This window comes from Coregonus lavaretus (assembly GCF_964263955.1).
Source record: "Coregonus lavaretus genome assembly, chromosome: 31".
In the NCBI taxonomy this organism is placed as follows: Eukaryota; Metazoa; Chordata; class Actinopteri; order Salmoniformes; family Salmonidae; genus Coregonus; species Coregonus lavaretus.
In genome coordinates, this window is record NC_140018.1 from 33,226,265 (window position 1) to 33,242,371 (window position 16,107).

The following is a 16,107-nucleotide window of genomic DNA, read 5'->3' on the forward strand; positions in this document are numbered from 1 at the left end:
CGGGGCATTGTTGGTTTTCAGTAAGTGTTTAATCAACCCAGTTCATAAGAATTTCATACCAGACTGATGAAACTGATTATCTCAATGTTTATGAAGCTTGTTTATTATTGTAAAGGTCTAAATTATAACGTTAGCCAAGTTACTAAGCCCTAAATTATAACATTAGCCAAGTTACTTAGCCCTAACTAACCTATATGATCTAGTTTAATTGCATAGTAGCTAAGCTGGTAGTTGATTTTTAAGTAAGTTAAAACACAAGAATGGGGACAAATAGTTTAAGATTCAGCCTAAAACAATATTGAGGTCTAATCAGGCTGTCTTATTTTGTATAGGGACAGGTAACCATGAAAAGGAAGGGAGATATTGCAGACTTTTTTGTAAAGAGGCACAAATCAGGCCCAGATCAGGCCCAGGCAGACCCCACCCCTAAAACCAGCAGCCCTGGCAGCTCTCAACCGGGAGCTAGCCAGGCAAGTCAGTGTGAGCATAGAGAAGGATCCAGTCTACCACCACCAGGTCAGAACACACAGGCAGTAAATTGCATCTCCAGTTTATTGAAAAGTGAAGCCTCACACTGTAACAAAAGGTGATTTTGACAGATTAAGCCTCATTTTGAATTTCTGTGTGATGTTATTTATTTTATTGCCCTTCTATTTATTTTGTCTGTATCCATGTTTGTTTTTTACAATGCTACTGTTATATAACATTTTGTGTTAAATTTGTTGTTTTTTTGTTAAATAAACTCTCCCAAGTATTTCACTCACTAATCTCCTGTATGCTTCAGCTTCACTTGCTGAAAATATTTCCACTTGGTTATGCAGATTGTTAATGTAAAGAGGGGGACCCATGTCTTGCTGATGACTATTGTGATCACAGTAGTGTGTGTGTGTGTGTGTGTGTGTGTGTGTGTGTGTGTAAGTGTGTGAGAGAGAGAGAGACAGGGAGATGCATAATTAGTTTTGTTGTTGTCTGTAGACATCAATAATGACTGGCCAGACCTGTGGAGTGCTAAACAAACAGAAGACTTCAAATCCAAGAACCCCTGGTTGGGATCCAAAAACAAAAAATTGGGTAAGTTTAGGTAGATTGCTAGTTTGGGTAACTTCTGAAACAGTGGGCACAGATAACTTTGTGTGTGTGTGTGTGTGTGTGTGTGTGTAAAGGACCATGCACACGTACAGCTGTGGATACAGGAGTAGTTACATTGTTTGTTTATGCTTCGCAGGATGTCTGGTCTGTAGCAGTGTGAACTCCATTGGGATCGACAAGGAGCAAGGACAAGGTGTATCGCTCTCAAGAGAATGGATGAACTTTGAAATTCAAGTGTCTGGCCAGGGAAGTAGAACAACAAGTTTGTCAATCTTGAGAAATAAGGTGAGGAAACATGCGTTGTCCAAGGCCCACACTCAGGCTGTGAAGGTGGCAGAGCAACAGAAAGAAGCTGCCATTGAGAATGCAGTGGAGACTATGACTGAGTCCTACATGAAGGAAACTGAAGCTGTGTTTCGAACAGCCTACCATCTGGCCAAAAAGAACCGACCCTTTTCTGACCATGAGAGCCTCATTGAGCTGCAGGAACTGAATGGTGTAAAAATGGGCTCAATACTTCATTCACGTTACAGTGCAACACAAATAATACAACATGTTGCTAGTGAGATGCAGAGCAAAATCATCAGTAGCATTATAGCATCATCCAGTAAGTTAGCTGTCCTAATTGACGAGGCATCTTCTTTAAGTCACAAAGCTGTCATGACAGTTTCTATTAAAGCATCAATTCAAGAAGAAAGCCCTGAGTTCATATTCCTGGAACTTGTTGAACTGGAAAATCAGAGAGCAGATGGCATATTACAGGCGTTACTCACCTGTTTAACTAATGCTGGCTTTACAGAAGAGTGGCTTCATGAAAACTGGGTAACATTTGTATCTGATGGAGCCAGTGTCATGCTAGGAAAGAAGTCAGGAGTAGCAACCAGACTGACTTTGAGATTCCCAAAGCTTTTTGTATGGCACTGCATGAACCATAGACTTGAACTTGCTGTGTCAGATGCAGTTGATGAGGTAAACTCTGTCAATCACTTTAAAACTTTTATCCAGAAGCTATACTCTCTGTATAGTGTGTCAAACAAAAATGAACGTGAACTTGTTAATGCAGCAGCTGAAGTAGGCTCACAACTTCTTCGCATTGGCAGAATCTTGGATGTACGCTGGGTGGCCAGTAGCTTTCGGACTGTTCGTGCTGTTTGGACATCCCTGGGAGCTCTTGTGCAGCACTTTAAAAATGCTTGCAGTGATGAGATGAGGTCCACCAAAGAGAGGCAGATGTACAGAGGTTTGTTAGACCGTGTTCAAAGTCCAGAATTCATTTGTGACCTTGGCCTCATGTACGACACTCTCCATGAACTAAGTCTCCTGTCACAGGAGCTTCAGTCTCGTTCTATAACGCTCCTCAGAGCAGAGCATCTGCTGAAACGCTCAATCAGAGTGATCCAGTCATTCAAAGAGAGTCCAGGTGAGAAATATAGTGAGGCTTTAGAAGCAAAACAGACTGGGGAGTATCGGTCTATAGCCCTGAAAACAAATGCAAAGCTGAAGTCTATCAATCCAGGCCAGTTCTTACAAAGCCTTGTGAACAATCTGGAGAAACGCTTGTCTTTTGAAGATGAGACCATCATGGACCTCAGCATCCTTGATCAGAGTAAGTGGCCATCAAAGCCCAGCATCCGCCATGGTGAAGAACAAGTTAAGCGACTGTGCAAGCGATTTAACTTGTGCACAGACCAAGCACTGAATGGGATGCGGGACCTACTGGAAGAGCCCAGTAGTGAGCCCAAGGACCTAAAACCACTTATGAACTGTATGAAAACATTCCCTGTCGGTACAGCAGAGTGTGAGAGGAATTTTAGCCTTATGAACAATATAAGCTCAGACAAGAGGGCTGTCCTTCTGATCTCAAACATATCAAACTTGATGATGATTAATATCAACGGCCCACCAACTTCCAAGTTTGATCCTAGAAAATATACAAGGACCTGGTTGAAGAGCCATCGTGCTGCCTCTTCGGTGCGTTCTAGACAGTGCAGTGTGAAAGCTCCTGCAGAAAGCAAATTTGTCTGGAATATACTGTAGTATGAGCAAAGGTCAGAAACCCAGTGCTGGGTTGAGAGAGTATATCACTGTTGATGTGTTGTTAATGCATATATTTTTGTTAATTGTTAACTAAATATTGTTGTAACATATTTTGTTGAATGATTTACCGGTAAATGAACATGTTCAAAACAAAGCATATAGCAATATGAACAAGGATGCATTGTCACCTTCAGATTTGAAGTATTTTATTTAAATAAATGTGCAAAAAATAATCGAAACACCATTTCCTGTTTGCCTCATGATAAATACATTTTACATTCATCCAGGCTGCTCTTGTGACCAGTAGTAACTACAAACTGCTCCTAATCAAGTCATGATCATTTTATAATAGTGTGCAAGTAGAAATTACATATTTTTGGGTAAACTAAATCATAGTCTTACATGTCACTGTTTCTAAAACAGGGCTTTTTTCTGGACTACTTAAAAAAAAAAAAGGTGAATACTGAGAGTATACCCACTTCTCCAGGGACCACTACACCACTGGGTACCAACTAGGAGCAGGATGAGAGCAGTAGGAAGAAAAATAAGGAAGGGAAATGATTGAAACACCACAGGGGAGGTGAAGAAAGGGGAAAAGGAAAGGTGAAAAAGAGAGCAGCGAGTCGGGGCATACAAGGGTGAACAAGGAGGGGTTTGATTGGCTGAGGGATGGTACTGCTCGGCCAATCAGAAGGGCCAAGGCTGTCCGGGGCGAGGGTTCAGGAGTCTCACCGTAGAGCTCGTTCCTTCGCCCCACGGGGGCAGAGGGGGGGCGCCCGGGACCCTCTATCATGAGAGGGGGGGACGGGGCACCGCCACTCACAGGTGAGGGCCCGTACGAATCACCTGTTTAGCAAAAGCATTTAACAACCTTTAAAACAACAACACACACAACCAACACCACACAGCCAAATACCGCTGTCAGTCTCTCCACATTGGACCAGCTTCAAGGAATTCAAATCAAAACATCAGGAAAACATGCATTTCAGAAAGTAGAGATCAAACAGCAGATGGGGTATCAGACAGTCAAAACATCCAAGAACTAATGTGAAATGCAGTCACAGCTGAAATCCAACCGACAAGACAATAGAAATTAGCCCTGCCAGGTATGAAACACAGTGGGCAGTTCAGGAACGTTACAGAACGTTCAGATATAAATATCTGATTCTCTGTCTTCAAGAATAGAGTCATTTCAGCCCTATTCATTTCATTTCTATCTGCAAGTTATATTCTAATGATTTTGCCTTACTGAATGCGCCACAGACGTGCCAGCCGCCAGCACGAAATAACAAAGGGAACTCTGAGGATTGGTTCTTACCTCGTCGGAGAGGCATGGGAGCCATCCCAGGGGTGGGCTTGAACAGAGGCCTACGGAGCTCATTCAGCTTGCTGGACATGTCAGTCAGTCTAGGGTAAAAAAGAGAACAGGCATTTAGCTTCTCAATACTGTACCTCCAAACCTAGACTAATATAGCTTACTGCATTTCAGGGCTCAAAACTGCGACCAAAACACTTGCATTTGCGATCCTTTGACTTGGCAGTGCGACCAATTTTAAATTGGTTGCTAGGGTGCCAGTGAATCTTTTTTAGCCGGTCACGTTAGTTTTTGGTTCACAATTTGCTTATTTTTTCTTTATTATTATGATTGTGCAATTGACCAAAAATAGACCATATGAACGGATCTGCCTGTCCCCATTTTGAGTGAGCAATAGGTGAGAGGTGCATTCTAATAAGCACAACCATATGACCGTTGCTTAAAATGCAATTGCGGGAAAAATACAGTTTGCAAAGCAACTACTGTTGTTCTAGTTACAGAGAGGAGAGTCACTGCTTTCTGTGAGTATATAATTACATTTCTCACCTCTCAATATGGAGTTCATGGCACCACTTTACAACTGCAGTAGGCTATGTAGTATATGGTTTTGATGCGCCGCGGAGCGCGTCATTTGCGGTGAATAAGGCTACATCAAGTAGCCTGTATAGGCCTAGAGCTGGAAGGTTTTTGTAGGACATTACATTCGCTAATATATTAATGAATTAGCCTACATTGGCTATCTAGTAACATTATCATATTTAGAGTTAGCAATCTAGATAAGTGTTTTGAGTTCCCACATCCTCAGGTGGTGAATAATATAGCCTAGGCCAATATGCACAAAGTTGTCCAAAAATAAATCGGATCATTTTGGATTCTATTTCGACAGGTTGCACATCAAAATACCAACCATGCATTCCCTGGATATGTTAGATGAAATATCTTACTTTTTGAATCCTAGACTACCATCTCAGTTGTCTTACTTGTCACAGGATTATTTATTTTCTTATACTGGCTACTGTTGATAGTGTACAAAAAGAAAACTAGCATTCCTCTTGGCTGGCCTACTGTAGACATATTGACCTCTGCTTTGAAAAGCAGTCTGTCTTAAAGGGACAATGTCCTATTTTGAGATGTAAAAAAATATTTAAAAGACAGGCCTACTTTAGAAACAAAATTCTGCAATTAATGCAATGCAATTCTAACGAATAGAATAATGTCTTACATTGCAAAATTATATCATACAGCTTTTTAATACATCATTAATTAATATCCAAATGTAGCCTATTACTAGCTGAATATAGAGAGAAAGCATGCTTCCCAATGCATTTAAAAAACAGTTCACGTTGAACCCAGAGTAAATATATCCAAATCAATGTAGGAACACAAGGGCATGCTAATTTAAAAGATGGCTAGTCATTATTAGCCTGGTTCTGTATGGAATGCAGGTACATTATGGGACACAGGTCAGGTCACCATCTCTGTGCAGTGGCGAAAAATTGGTGCGACCAAATCATGTGCTGGTGCCATCAACTGAATAAGCCTAGAGCCCTGCATTGGTATAGCCCAATTGAGTCTGTTGTATTAGTGTTGCACTCACTTGTTACGAAGGTTAGTTCTTTCCTTCTTCTCGTCCAACAGAGCTCGCTCAGCAGCACGTGCAATCACCTAGAGAGAAGAAAGAGAGACATTTAAAATCTCCTGTTTTGGACTAAATTCACCTTACAATTTACTGGCCAAACAGTAGACTTAAAAAATGTTCTTGTCCTACTGTATGTGCCATCGGTGGGGGTTGAGAAATGAGAAAAATACACATTTCCATTGTTTCTGTAACAAATGGACTAATAAAGTTGTACTGTACATACCCAGCTCTCGTGGGATTTCTGCTCCTGCTCAATTATCTGGGCTTTGTAGGACTTCTCGGTCCGTTTCAGCTCGTCCTGGATCTCTTTGATGCGCTGCCTATGCACCTTGACCTCCTCCTCGGCCTCTAGGGCCTTGCCGTCCACCTCCGTCAGCATGTCTTTCTTGTTGCGGCGCTCAAACTCCTCCTTGGTCAGCTTCCTGAAAGGTGACACACAAATTAAATCAAACTCTCAATTTAAAGTGCATTTGAAAACCTCAAACTTCACAATAAAAGAATACACTAAAAGACATTGAACAATGTTTTTTACATGCTGTGGTGCCACTGAGAACAAACCCTACAACGGTATTAACGCATGAACTGAACTGCTTCTGGTTCTACTTACTGCTGCAAAGCATTCTCCTTCTGCTGGTACATCTCGGTCATGATCTCGTTCTTCTGCTGCAGGGTGTTGTACTGGTTCTCCAGGTGGTTCCTGTCACTTTTCACCAACAAGATGTCATGCTCCAGCTGCTGATATTGTTCTGTGGCGATAACAAGTTGATAGTGTTGAGAGAGAAAAGGGAGTGATGCATTTCAAACTCTAGTTGCTGGGATAAAGTGCTTGACATACCTTCCAGCTCTTTCCTGGCCTTCTCTTTGTTCAGCAGCTTGGTCATGAAGCGATCGCGCTCTTCCTCCACGACAGACAGAGTGGTCTGGACCTGTGGTAAGTTGTGCCAAAAGTTAGCGTAAGAGTTGACACACTTCTTGGTTCTGAGCATCAGTTTTATTGGCTTTCAGGTACACAGAAATGTTGGTCCGTTCAAGAATGAACTCAGTCTTACCCGAGAGACGTCCATCATTTGCTTAATGCGGTTTTGGATGACGGTCTGCTTGTCTGAAATGGATCAAACATAATTGTAAACACATTACTGACACGTTTCAGGGAACTAGGCGTATGTCGTACGTCACTACTTCACAGGAGAGGCATTTGAATGTAAACATTTATCAAAATTAGTTTTTTGGCAGAAATGCCTTCTGGAACATGTGAACTTTCATGTGCCTTAATAACAAACTTGTATGCCATCTGTAAATACAAATACAATTGTTAAATTACGAGCCTAGTTGGTTTAGCCACGGAAAAAGACAGGAACCTTCCTGCCAGCCATGATTGGCTGAGATAATGGATGGGCTGGACATAATGAGATGAGTTTGGATTGGTCTGCCATGTAGCACGCTTCTGTCTATAACATGAGCTTCTCAGTATGTGTAGGTAATCCTTTCTAACTTAGCTTTTTTGAAAGATGCTCTCCACTTTCTGGAGAACCGAGCTTTGAAATCCAGTGGAAGCATAGTATGATAGCTAAGGAGATGGAGAAAATGTTGTTGTTTGATTGCAAATATGTGGAGGGAGTCGAAAAGAGAACACACAGAAAGAAGGCAGTTGTATAAAACACCCGTCTCCGGATTACATCTTCAAACTAAGGGCAACCATGGCATCCATGACAGAGGGAGAAGTGTTCATCCATGTATTCAGGTAAGAGAGTCTAGCTAGCTACATTTTACGATATTCTAAGTTTCTAATTTTGTCAGAAATTTGTTTTCATTGCAAAATAAAGCTTACTGTTAGCCGGCTGGCTCGCTAGCTAACGTTACGTGTATGATCTGTGTAGTAATATTACTCGTATCTCAGAGCCATTTGCATCGCTAGATATAGCCTAATGTTAGCTAGGTAGCATTGAACCTAGTTGGTTAGTTTTAGCTACCAGCAGATTCATACAGGGTAGTAACGTTGAGTTGGAATTATGGTTAATTGTTTAGCTAGCTAGTCTAAACAAAAGACTCCACTATGCAAGTAACCATTTCACTGTACCGTTTACACCTTCTGTATCCTGTGCATGTGACAAATAAACGTTGATTTTATATAATGTGTGTGTTTACCAGAGATGGTAATGTGAAGAACATGACCGGCACAAAAGTCAAATTTGGATATAACGTTAGGCCAACGAGACAGTGTCCAAGTTCTAAAATTCTCAGGTAGAATGCCCTGCTTTTACTTCATCACACTCACAACCGTAAGCTATTTTCTGTAATTATCTCGCCCTTAACTTGTAAATAATGATCTTGTTGGGAGTTTATTTTCCTGTAAAAATGAATACAAATTAGCTAAAGTTAAGACGTTGTCAGCTATATGATATGGTCATTATTTGAACTGGCTAGCCAGCTAACTTAACATTAGCTAGCTGCTAACAAGCTAGAAACTAACCAAAACATTGTTTAGAAATTTGCTTTTAGTTGCCTGGTTTGCTAGATTGACATAACTAAATTCATTTTTAAACAGATGGGTTTATTGGTGTTCAAATACAACAGTTATGCTATTTTGGACCACCAGGCTGCTGATGTCATGCAGCCTGTTGTTTTTGTGTTTATACTTTTTCATAACGACAACGACAAGTTTGATGTCGGACGACAATAGAATGTTCATGATGTCACTGCGACAACTGTCTACAGACATGTCGATAGACGTAGTATAAACTACCCTTTAGTCTTGAAATCTTTGGTTGTTTAGTACACTACAGTACTCACTGTTTAGCACATGTGAATCCTTAAAGAGAGGGGTGGGGCATTGGCTTAAGAGGGTGTGAACGATGCTGAATGGGTATAGACAAAGAGGAGCTCTCCAGTAGGTGTACCAAAACATTAAATTGATCATTTTCTCAAAAGTGGGGTTACAAGTTTATCAACTTTCAAAGCAGAATTAATTTCCCATTGTTCTTCAACTGTAGTGTATGATATACCATTTTCTAGATCTGAGTCTCTACTTTTATCCAATGTAAAAAACATAAGAGAAGGCTGGTGGGAGGAGCTATAGGAGGACTGGCTCACTGTAATGGGATAAATGGAACGGAGTCAAGCACGTTGTCTCCATGTGTTTGATGTGTTTGGTACCATTCAATTTATTCCATTCTAGACATTACAAGGAGCCCGTCCTCCTATAGCTCCTCCCACCAGCCTCCTCTGATTAGGACACTGTGTCAGATGACTTACCATTAGAAGCTTCCCCGTTAGCCACAACTCCATCTTTCAGGTCATCGCAGGCCTCCAGGTCTCCTAGCAGGTCAGACAAAACCTGCCAGAGAGGGAGAGAACCACCAATTATACACTACACTTTTCCCCTGGAATCAGTCAAGAAGAAGGATTTTTCTTAACGTAATACAGGTGCCATGTTTCTTTGTCATCAGGGTGCGTTTGAGAAGGTGTGAAAAGGAATTGATGCGGTGTAACAATATCGTAACTTTAAAAAAATAACTCACCTCAACGTTGTGGTCCTTCTGAACGAGGGAATCCTCCAGGTCTTTCTGGGACTTCTGGTAGACTTTGATCTGCTCGCTCATCTCCCTGTGCTTCTCCTCCCACAACTTGGCAGCATGGTGCAGCTGTAACAAGGACATGAGGTCATAAAGACAGTTCTATGCAGGCCCTGCATGGCCAATGAGTCCTACACATGAGGCTTCAAGTGTGAATCGTTGTTCTGTATTGGTACTCACTGAGAGGTTCTCCTCCTTCAGGGTGGCAATATCCTTCTCCAGAACCTGGCGCTGGACTTTCTGGGCATCTTCACGGAGCTTGGCTTCATCCATCAGAATGGTAGCCTACAGATTCAATGACAAGGATAATTAAAGGAAATGGACACTTTACATTTGATTGTTGCAATGTTAACATATTTGACATGTTTTCATTGGGCATGTTCACTTATATGAACTATACCTTTGAGAGTGCGTCCTGGGTCTTCTTCCTGCTGCGCTTCAACTTCTCAATGGTTTTGTCCATTTCAGACATCTATGGGCAAAGATAATGATAAGCATAATGACAACCATCTTTCTCTGTGCTCACCAACGAGTCATCCTATTTAGGCTAGTAGCTGGCTAATAGTAGCTGCCTATGCTGTCTACATCAAGAAGCAACTGCTCTCTAGGGTGGTTATCTCTCTCGTTTGCAGGCTGTCCCTTCCTCTCTGTAGTCAATTACCAAATTTTCTGCACTAAACTATGTTGAATATTTATTTGCCTGTTGAAAATTAAAACTTCCTACAACGTCTCAAAGTTTGTGCTTGATTTGATTTCTCTAGAGAAACGGCACATTGAGCTCACAGAATAAAACAAACTTAATTGAATTAAAAGAATTGAACAGATGTCAGACAATTGGTTGTTTTGAAACCAGGGAGAACATTTTTATTCCGGCTAATCGCTCAATACTACTCACCACATCTTCATGTTTCGCAGTATTGGCTCGCTCATCGTCAAAGGATCTGGCGAGTAAGTTATTTTCCTTGTCCAGGCGCTCATTTTGTCTCTCCATCTCTTGCACAATATTCTATTGGATAGAAAAATAAAATGGTGTGTCAATTCAAACACTATGGAAAACAAAAAATTAATAAAAAATAGTCAGCATGACAATGATGTGTGATCAAGATAATATTTCCTAGAGACTCACCTCCAGTTCCTGGATCTTCTCCAGAGATGAAGTGGCAGATTTCTCAGATTGCTTTTGCTTTTCTTTAAGTTCTTCGCCCTGAGGGGAACCCAGTAGAAATACATTATCAAAACATTGTTATGTCCCTTAATTCACGTTGAACCCAAAATTCTGGATCTTGGTCAGTGAAAAGTCTCTGCAACTTACCTGTTGCTGCAGTTCAGCGACCTTTTGGAGTATCTCCTTCTTCTCTTGTTCAAGCCTTTCCATCCTGTCCGTCATCTCTTTTTCAGTAGCTAATAAAACACATGACAAGAGTATGAATTAAGACATGGTTTACACGTGACAAGGACACCAGCCTGTAGGCAATATGAATGAGGATTCACTATGCACCATAAATTGCCAGAGAGAAGTAGAAGAACTTACTTAGATATGACTTGCTTTTGACCTGTGAGAAAGGGAAAAGAAAAGTGGCAGCAAACAGCCTCCTCAACAGTAGCATACGATACATCATAGAATAACATGAAGCATTCAGATGATGAAATTATGAAAGCAGTGACTGTACAACAAGGACTTACAGATAGAATGCTCCTCCAGAAGAGGAAGAGGAAGCCGATGACCCCGGCACCTGCAGTGACCAGCACGGGTTCCCAGGACACGCCGTAGAAGTCTGGACCTGGCTTCCATTGCTCTGGCAGGCATGTGACCATCTGGGGAGACACACAGGCCCAATCAGTGTTACTACAGCACATGTCTGGCTTAGCAAATAAGTTGGGCAATAGTTGGGCTGAGATGACAGAGGAAAATCAGTGATGTTAAACATTGAACTAAACCATCAGGCATTACAGTGTTCTGTTTAAAAGCATGGCTAATGGTTATCCCACTGAGCACCCTCTCAGTCAATGCGAAGCACATCTTCAGATCAAATCAAGGTGGGTTTAGAAATAGACCTAGCCTATAATCCAGTTGTTGATCAAAATCAATAAAGAGAGAATATTTGCCTTAACCTTACGTAATCAATGGGGATTGGATTGGCCTGGAGCCCTAACACTGTCCAACCATGGAGACCTTTGCACAATGCACGTGGCATACAGGCACAACACAGAACTTCCATCGCAGTCGCTCAGTGAAATTCAGGGATTAGCTACATGAATCACCACATCATGGATCTAACTAACAAGCCTTAGGCCTAGGATTTAGAGTGCAAAAGATTACATTGTGTGCCCTTTCACCCTGTAAGATGGGCAATAAACAAAACAGATTATTGCATAACATCACTAGACATGAGCCACATGTATATTTAAATGGCCTGTAACCTCAGGTGATAGTTATGCAAGGGGAACATGTCAAAGTAAAATTCAACAACTTGAAGACAACTCTCTATCTGATACACAGATAGAGGAAGAACAGATACTGCCAGTCTGGTAAGTGTGACATTTAGTTTTCTATGAGGAAGAGGGCTGGCAACTTCCACTTTGAAAACATCGAAACTAAAGAGCAATCTAGTGATCCATTCTAGGCTGCAACTATTGGGGAAACGCATTAGGTATTGGAGGACAAGATCATTCCCCAAGACATTGAAGCTGCCAACATGATTCAGTTTCAATGTAGCTAGCAAGCCAGCCAGCCATACGGCGGCCTAAGACTTGACTAGCCAGCTAGCTACAATAGCTATTATAGAAAGAGTTCAACAAGATATCCTCCATACATTGGCAGTATCAACACTGTAGCCAACTACTTACATATTGAAGTTCCGTTAGAAATAATACGTAGAAGACAGACAGTTGATCAGATTCTGTCATCAGGGGCAACGTGGGTAAAGGGGTTGTTTCTTCCGAATCCATCGCGACGCTACCGTACGTTAGTTTGACAGCTGAGCTGGCTATCTGATGTTAACTAGGCTATTCAGAACGCTGAATAAAATATGATTATTGCATCACAATATACATTCTGATTCGGGTTTATCACGTCTTTGTTGGATAGAACTAAAACATTCCACAAGTTTACTGACAAGTGAGCGCAAATTCCCACTCGATTTCTCCATTCAATTTGCCTATCTGACTCCCGCAGATTTATTATGATACCTCAAAAGAACATGTAGATTATTTTTCAAGCACTGGGTACTGTCAAAGTCGCGTCAATTCAAATCTGGTATTAGGAACAAAAGAGGTCAACACGACTTCTAAGGTATACTAGTTATTTTAATTAATGCAAAAACCTTCAATGGTAAATATGATGTTTCGTATATACGGGCTCTCTGATATGTCTCGCAGGACACTCCAGAGAACTAACTCATTGTTCCAGAAAACAATACCCAAATACTCTGACAGAGGAAGTTTCCCACTTCTCTGCTGGCCAATTAGAGTAAAGACTTGAGTGGTTTAAACTTTCTCAGCCAATCCGTTGATGCAGGGGGTTGGTCTCATCTCTTCGGCGCCATTTGTTACACACTTCAGGCAGGCACAAGATTATCATAACAACCTATCATAGTGAGAAGAGCCAGCTCCCTTAGACATCATTCCCATGTCAAAGGAAGACTCATAAATCACAATGAACTATTATAGTCTAGCATTTGAAGACACAATCCTTATCTTCTCTTCACATCAATTACAGCCTGCCAGGTGTCACAGCCTACATTAGCCCAGTCAAGACTGCATTCTTTCTAAGTTAGTCATCCCATCAGTTTAGGAGAATAATAAATCCCTAATAGACCCCCTTTTCACACCTCATAAGGTGTGATTCAAAAAACAAGAAAATACTGATTGTCATTCATTATTAATACAATACAAACAAAAAATCACACTTTTATTAATAGGCCATAATGATACTAAAAAATGCAAACCCTCAGTCCATCTACACCCCACTTGCAAATTGTTACCAGTCATCAAAGAACTTCAAACCATAAAACACAGGATTAATAAAACACAAAACATAAGACTATTAAAACATAAAACACAAACAGAGAAGTATATTTTGGCCCTCTTTAGACACCCTCTAGTGTCACTCCACCAAGCCTGGTAGGTCATATCCTCCATTCCTAGGTTGGAGTCCAGGATTGGGCCTTATCTCACCATCTGTGGGAAATCACCTTCTCCATCTCCTTTCTCACCAAACCTCAGACACAGGAAATAAGACAACATCCACAAAGAACAAGTATACCCATAGAAGCTATAACTTCACCCAGAATAGTTACAACAATAGTTTTCCATTTATCAAATATGTTATCAAACCAACCGTTTATGGAGCTATCAATATCAGATCTCTCAGCCAGTTTGTTTGTCAGTGTAGTTACTCCCATGAAGCTCTTTTGTCACTGACCCGTCCGGTGCTATATTGTTTGAGGATGAAAATACAGCACATAGATCCAAACAGAACACAAACTCCACCCCGCTCAGCCAAAAGCATATCTAAAGCTATTCTATTCTGCCTTGTCATTAAGATAGTTGCCGCTGTCTGCTCATCTAATCCCTTTATTGCATCATAAGTGTGGTTTATAAATCTTTGCTGGTTATAGTAAATATAATTTATCCAATCTACGTTTTTATTAATTGTTGACCACCAAAAAAAATACTTGATTCAAACTCAGCTGCGATCTGATTCCTAGCTTTGAATTTTTCTGGAACCTCTCGAGTTACTCCTATCCCATCAAAGGATCCTTTCATCAAAGGATCCCGGGAGGAGGTCCTACTTTCTATTTGACAACTCACCAGTCTCTGACACGTTTGATTGTTTGCGAATGTAGGTGAGTTCACAATCAGTTATCACCACACAACCATCAGATGTCAGCACGGGCCTGGCTTTAGTTCCTACAATCCTCTGGCTGCAACAAAGAGGAAAGATTAGTCATGTTTTCTTTCAGTTGTGATATTCTCTGTGTAGGAGCAGGAGCTAAGATGCCCTACTCTGTATCCTATCTTACTAGTCCTAGAAAAACAATTAGAATCCCCTGAGACTTCAAACGTAGGCAACCTAGGTCGGAATGACTTTGTTATCGGGGGATACTGATAGTTTAAGTTACTACAATACTCTTTCACCCCATTCCCAAGTAGCTTGTATGGAGGATAAACCTGTTTTTGCGTACTTCAGACATTCAGACAGTACCTACCCTTCTATGGGTCGCACTGCCATTTCTGGTAATTCCCTACCCTCACAACACTACACCTGTCCCCAAACTGTGTATGGAGATCTACATATCCCCCACGCTCTCGATATGAGCAACTACATAGTCCCAGGATGTACACGGCGACACACATACAGTGATGTCCTCCCCTAAAGTCCCTAATCTTCCCCTTTCCCTACGTCTAGCTGTCTCCTATGCCTTCATAGACTGTGCTCAGGTATTATTCTATCAACTTGTTTAAGGTTAACTACTACTTTTGGCTGATCAGAAGGGTTTGAGTGTGTTAGGAATATGGCCCCCACAATCAGACAGCTACCTACCGTCAGGAAACCTGTGAATCCCCACCCTTGCCCTGAGAACATGTCAGACGCCAACCCATTACTTCACCTTCTACCAAACTCACACAGGGATGATCAGACAGGGTAAGGGAATCTTCGTTAAGGAGCCAACCCCCGAGCCCTAATGGTGATCGGATCTTTCTCCTAACTCTGTGTTTGTTCATCAGGTGTAACTGGGTTTACCTTTTTGCAGTGTGTGACATGCACCCAGATGGATCTAATAGGACTTGATAGGGCCCTTCCCAACAGGCCTGCTTCCAGTTTTTCTTCTTTTAGGGACTGGATCCACACCCAGTCTCCTGGTGTGATAGAGTGGGTCACCTTCTCCTTTAGTTCACCTGTGGGGCACAAAACCTCTGACATACGGGTGTGGTTAATAAACTATCTTCACACATACATGTTGAGCTCTCAATTTCTATTGTTGTTTTTTCTTTTTAAGTAATTTTATTTATTTAATCCTATCATTCCCCCTTTTTGACACATGATTTGCCCATGTGTCAATATTACCTTTCTAAACCATTCCTTATGTAATTTATCATCCTATTGCCATGCCTTTCATTTTTGGGATTATCTTTTGCTTCTTTATTGCTCCTCCCACTTCCTTTGTCTTTTATGGCAGTTAAATTCAACTTTCATCCAGTTCAGAATCAATTAGTAATCCAATCAATCAATCTCTTATCTTGTAAAAACACTTATGTTTAGTTCAAACTCTGTTCTACCCAGGCTGTCCCGGGCTTGACCTGAAGACTAATTGTTGGACATGACAAGTCTATTTCTTAGGTCACCTAAGTCTTCTGTCTAGCAACAAAGAATAAAAATATCTATGTTCATGATTAACCCAGTTATATCTAATAGCCCACCAAAAAACCTCATCATCTTTAAATCACTACCA

General features: G+C 41.2%; 1 protein-coding gene across 1 annotated transcript in view; it reads right to left on the reverse strand.

The window, feature by feature from the left end:
• Positions 1-16,107, reverse strand: part of LOC311107169 (transport and Golgi organization protein 1 homolog) — a 29,627-nt gene that overhangs the window by 3,512 nt on the left and 10,008 nt on the right. The window contains 16 exon segments of the mRNA XM_084149659.1: positions 3,859-3,972; positions 4,445-4,533; positions 6,039-6,106; positions 6,304-6,502; positions 6,688-6,826; positions 6,916-7,006; positions 7,130-7,182; positions 9,333-9,414; positions 9,599-9,721; positions 9,833-9,937; positions 10,053-10,124; positions 10,548-10,658; positions 10,779-10,856; positions 10,965-11,053; positions 11,184-11,205; positions 11,336-11,467. Coding sequence (XP_084005785.1) covers positions 3,859-3,972; positions 4,445-4,533; positions 6,039-6,106; positions 6,304-6,502; positions 6,688-6,826; positions 6,916-7,006; positions 7,130-7,182; positions 9,333-9,414; positions 9,599-9,721; positions 9,833-9,937; positions 10,053-10,124; positions 10,548-10,658; positions 10,779-10,856; positions 10,965-11,053; positions 11,184-11,205; positions 11,336-11,467 — 1,567 coding nt within the window.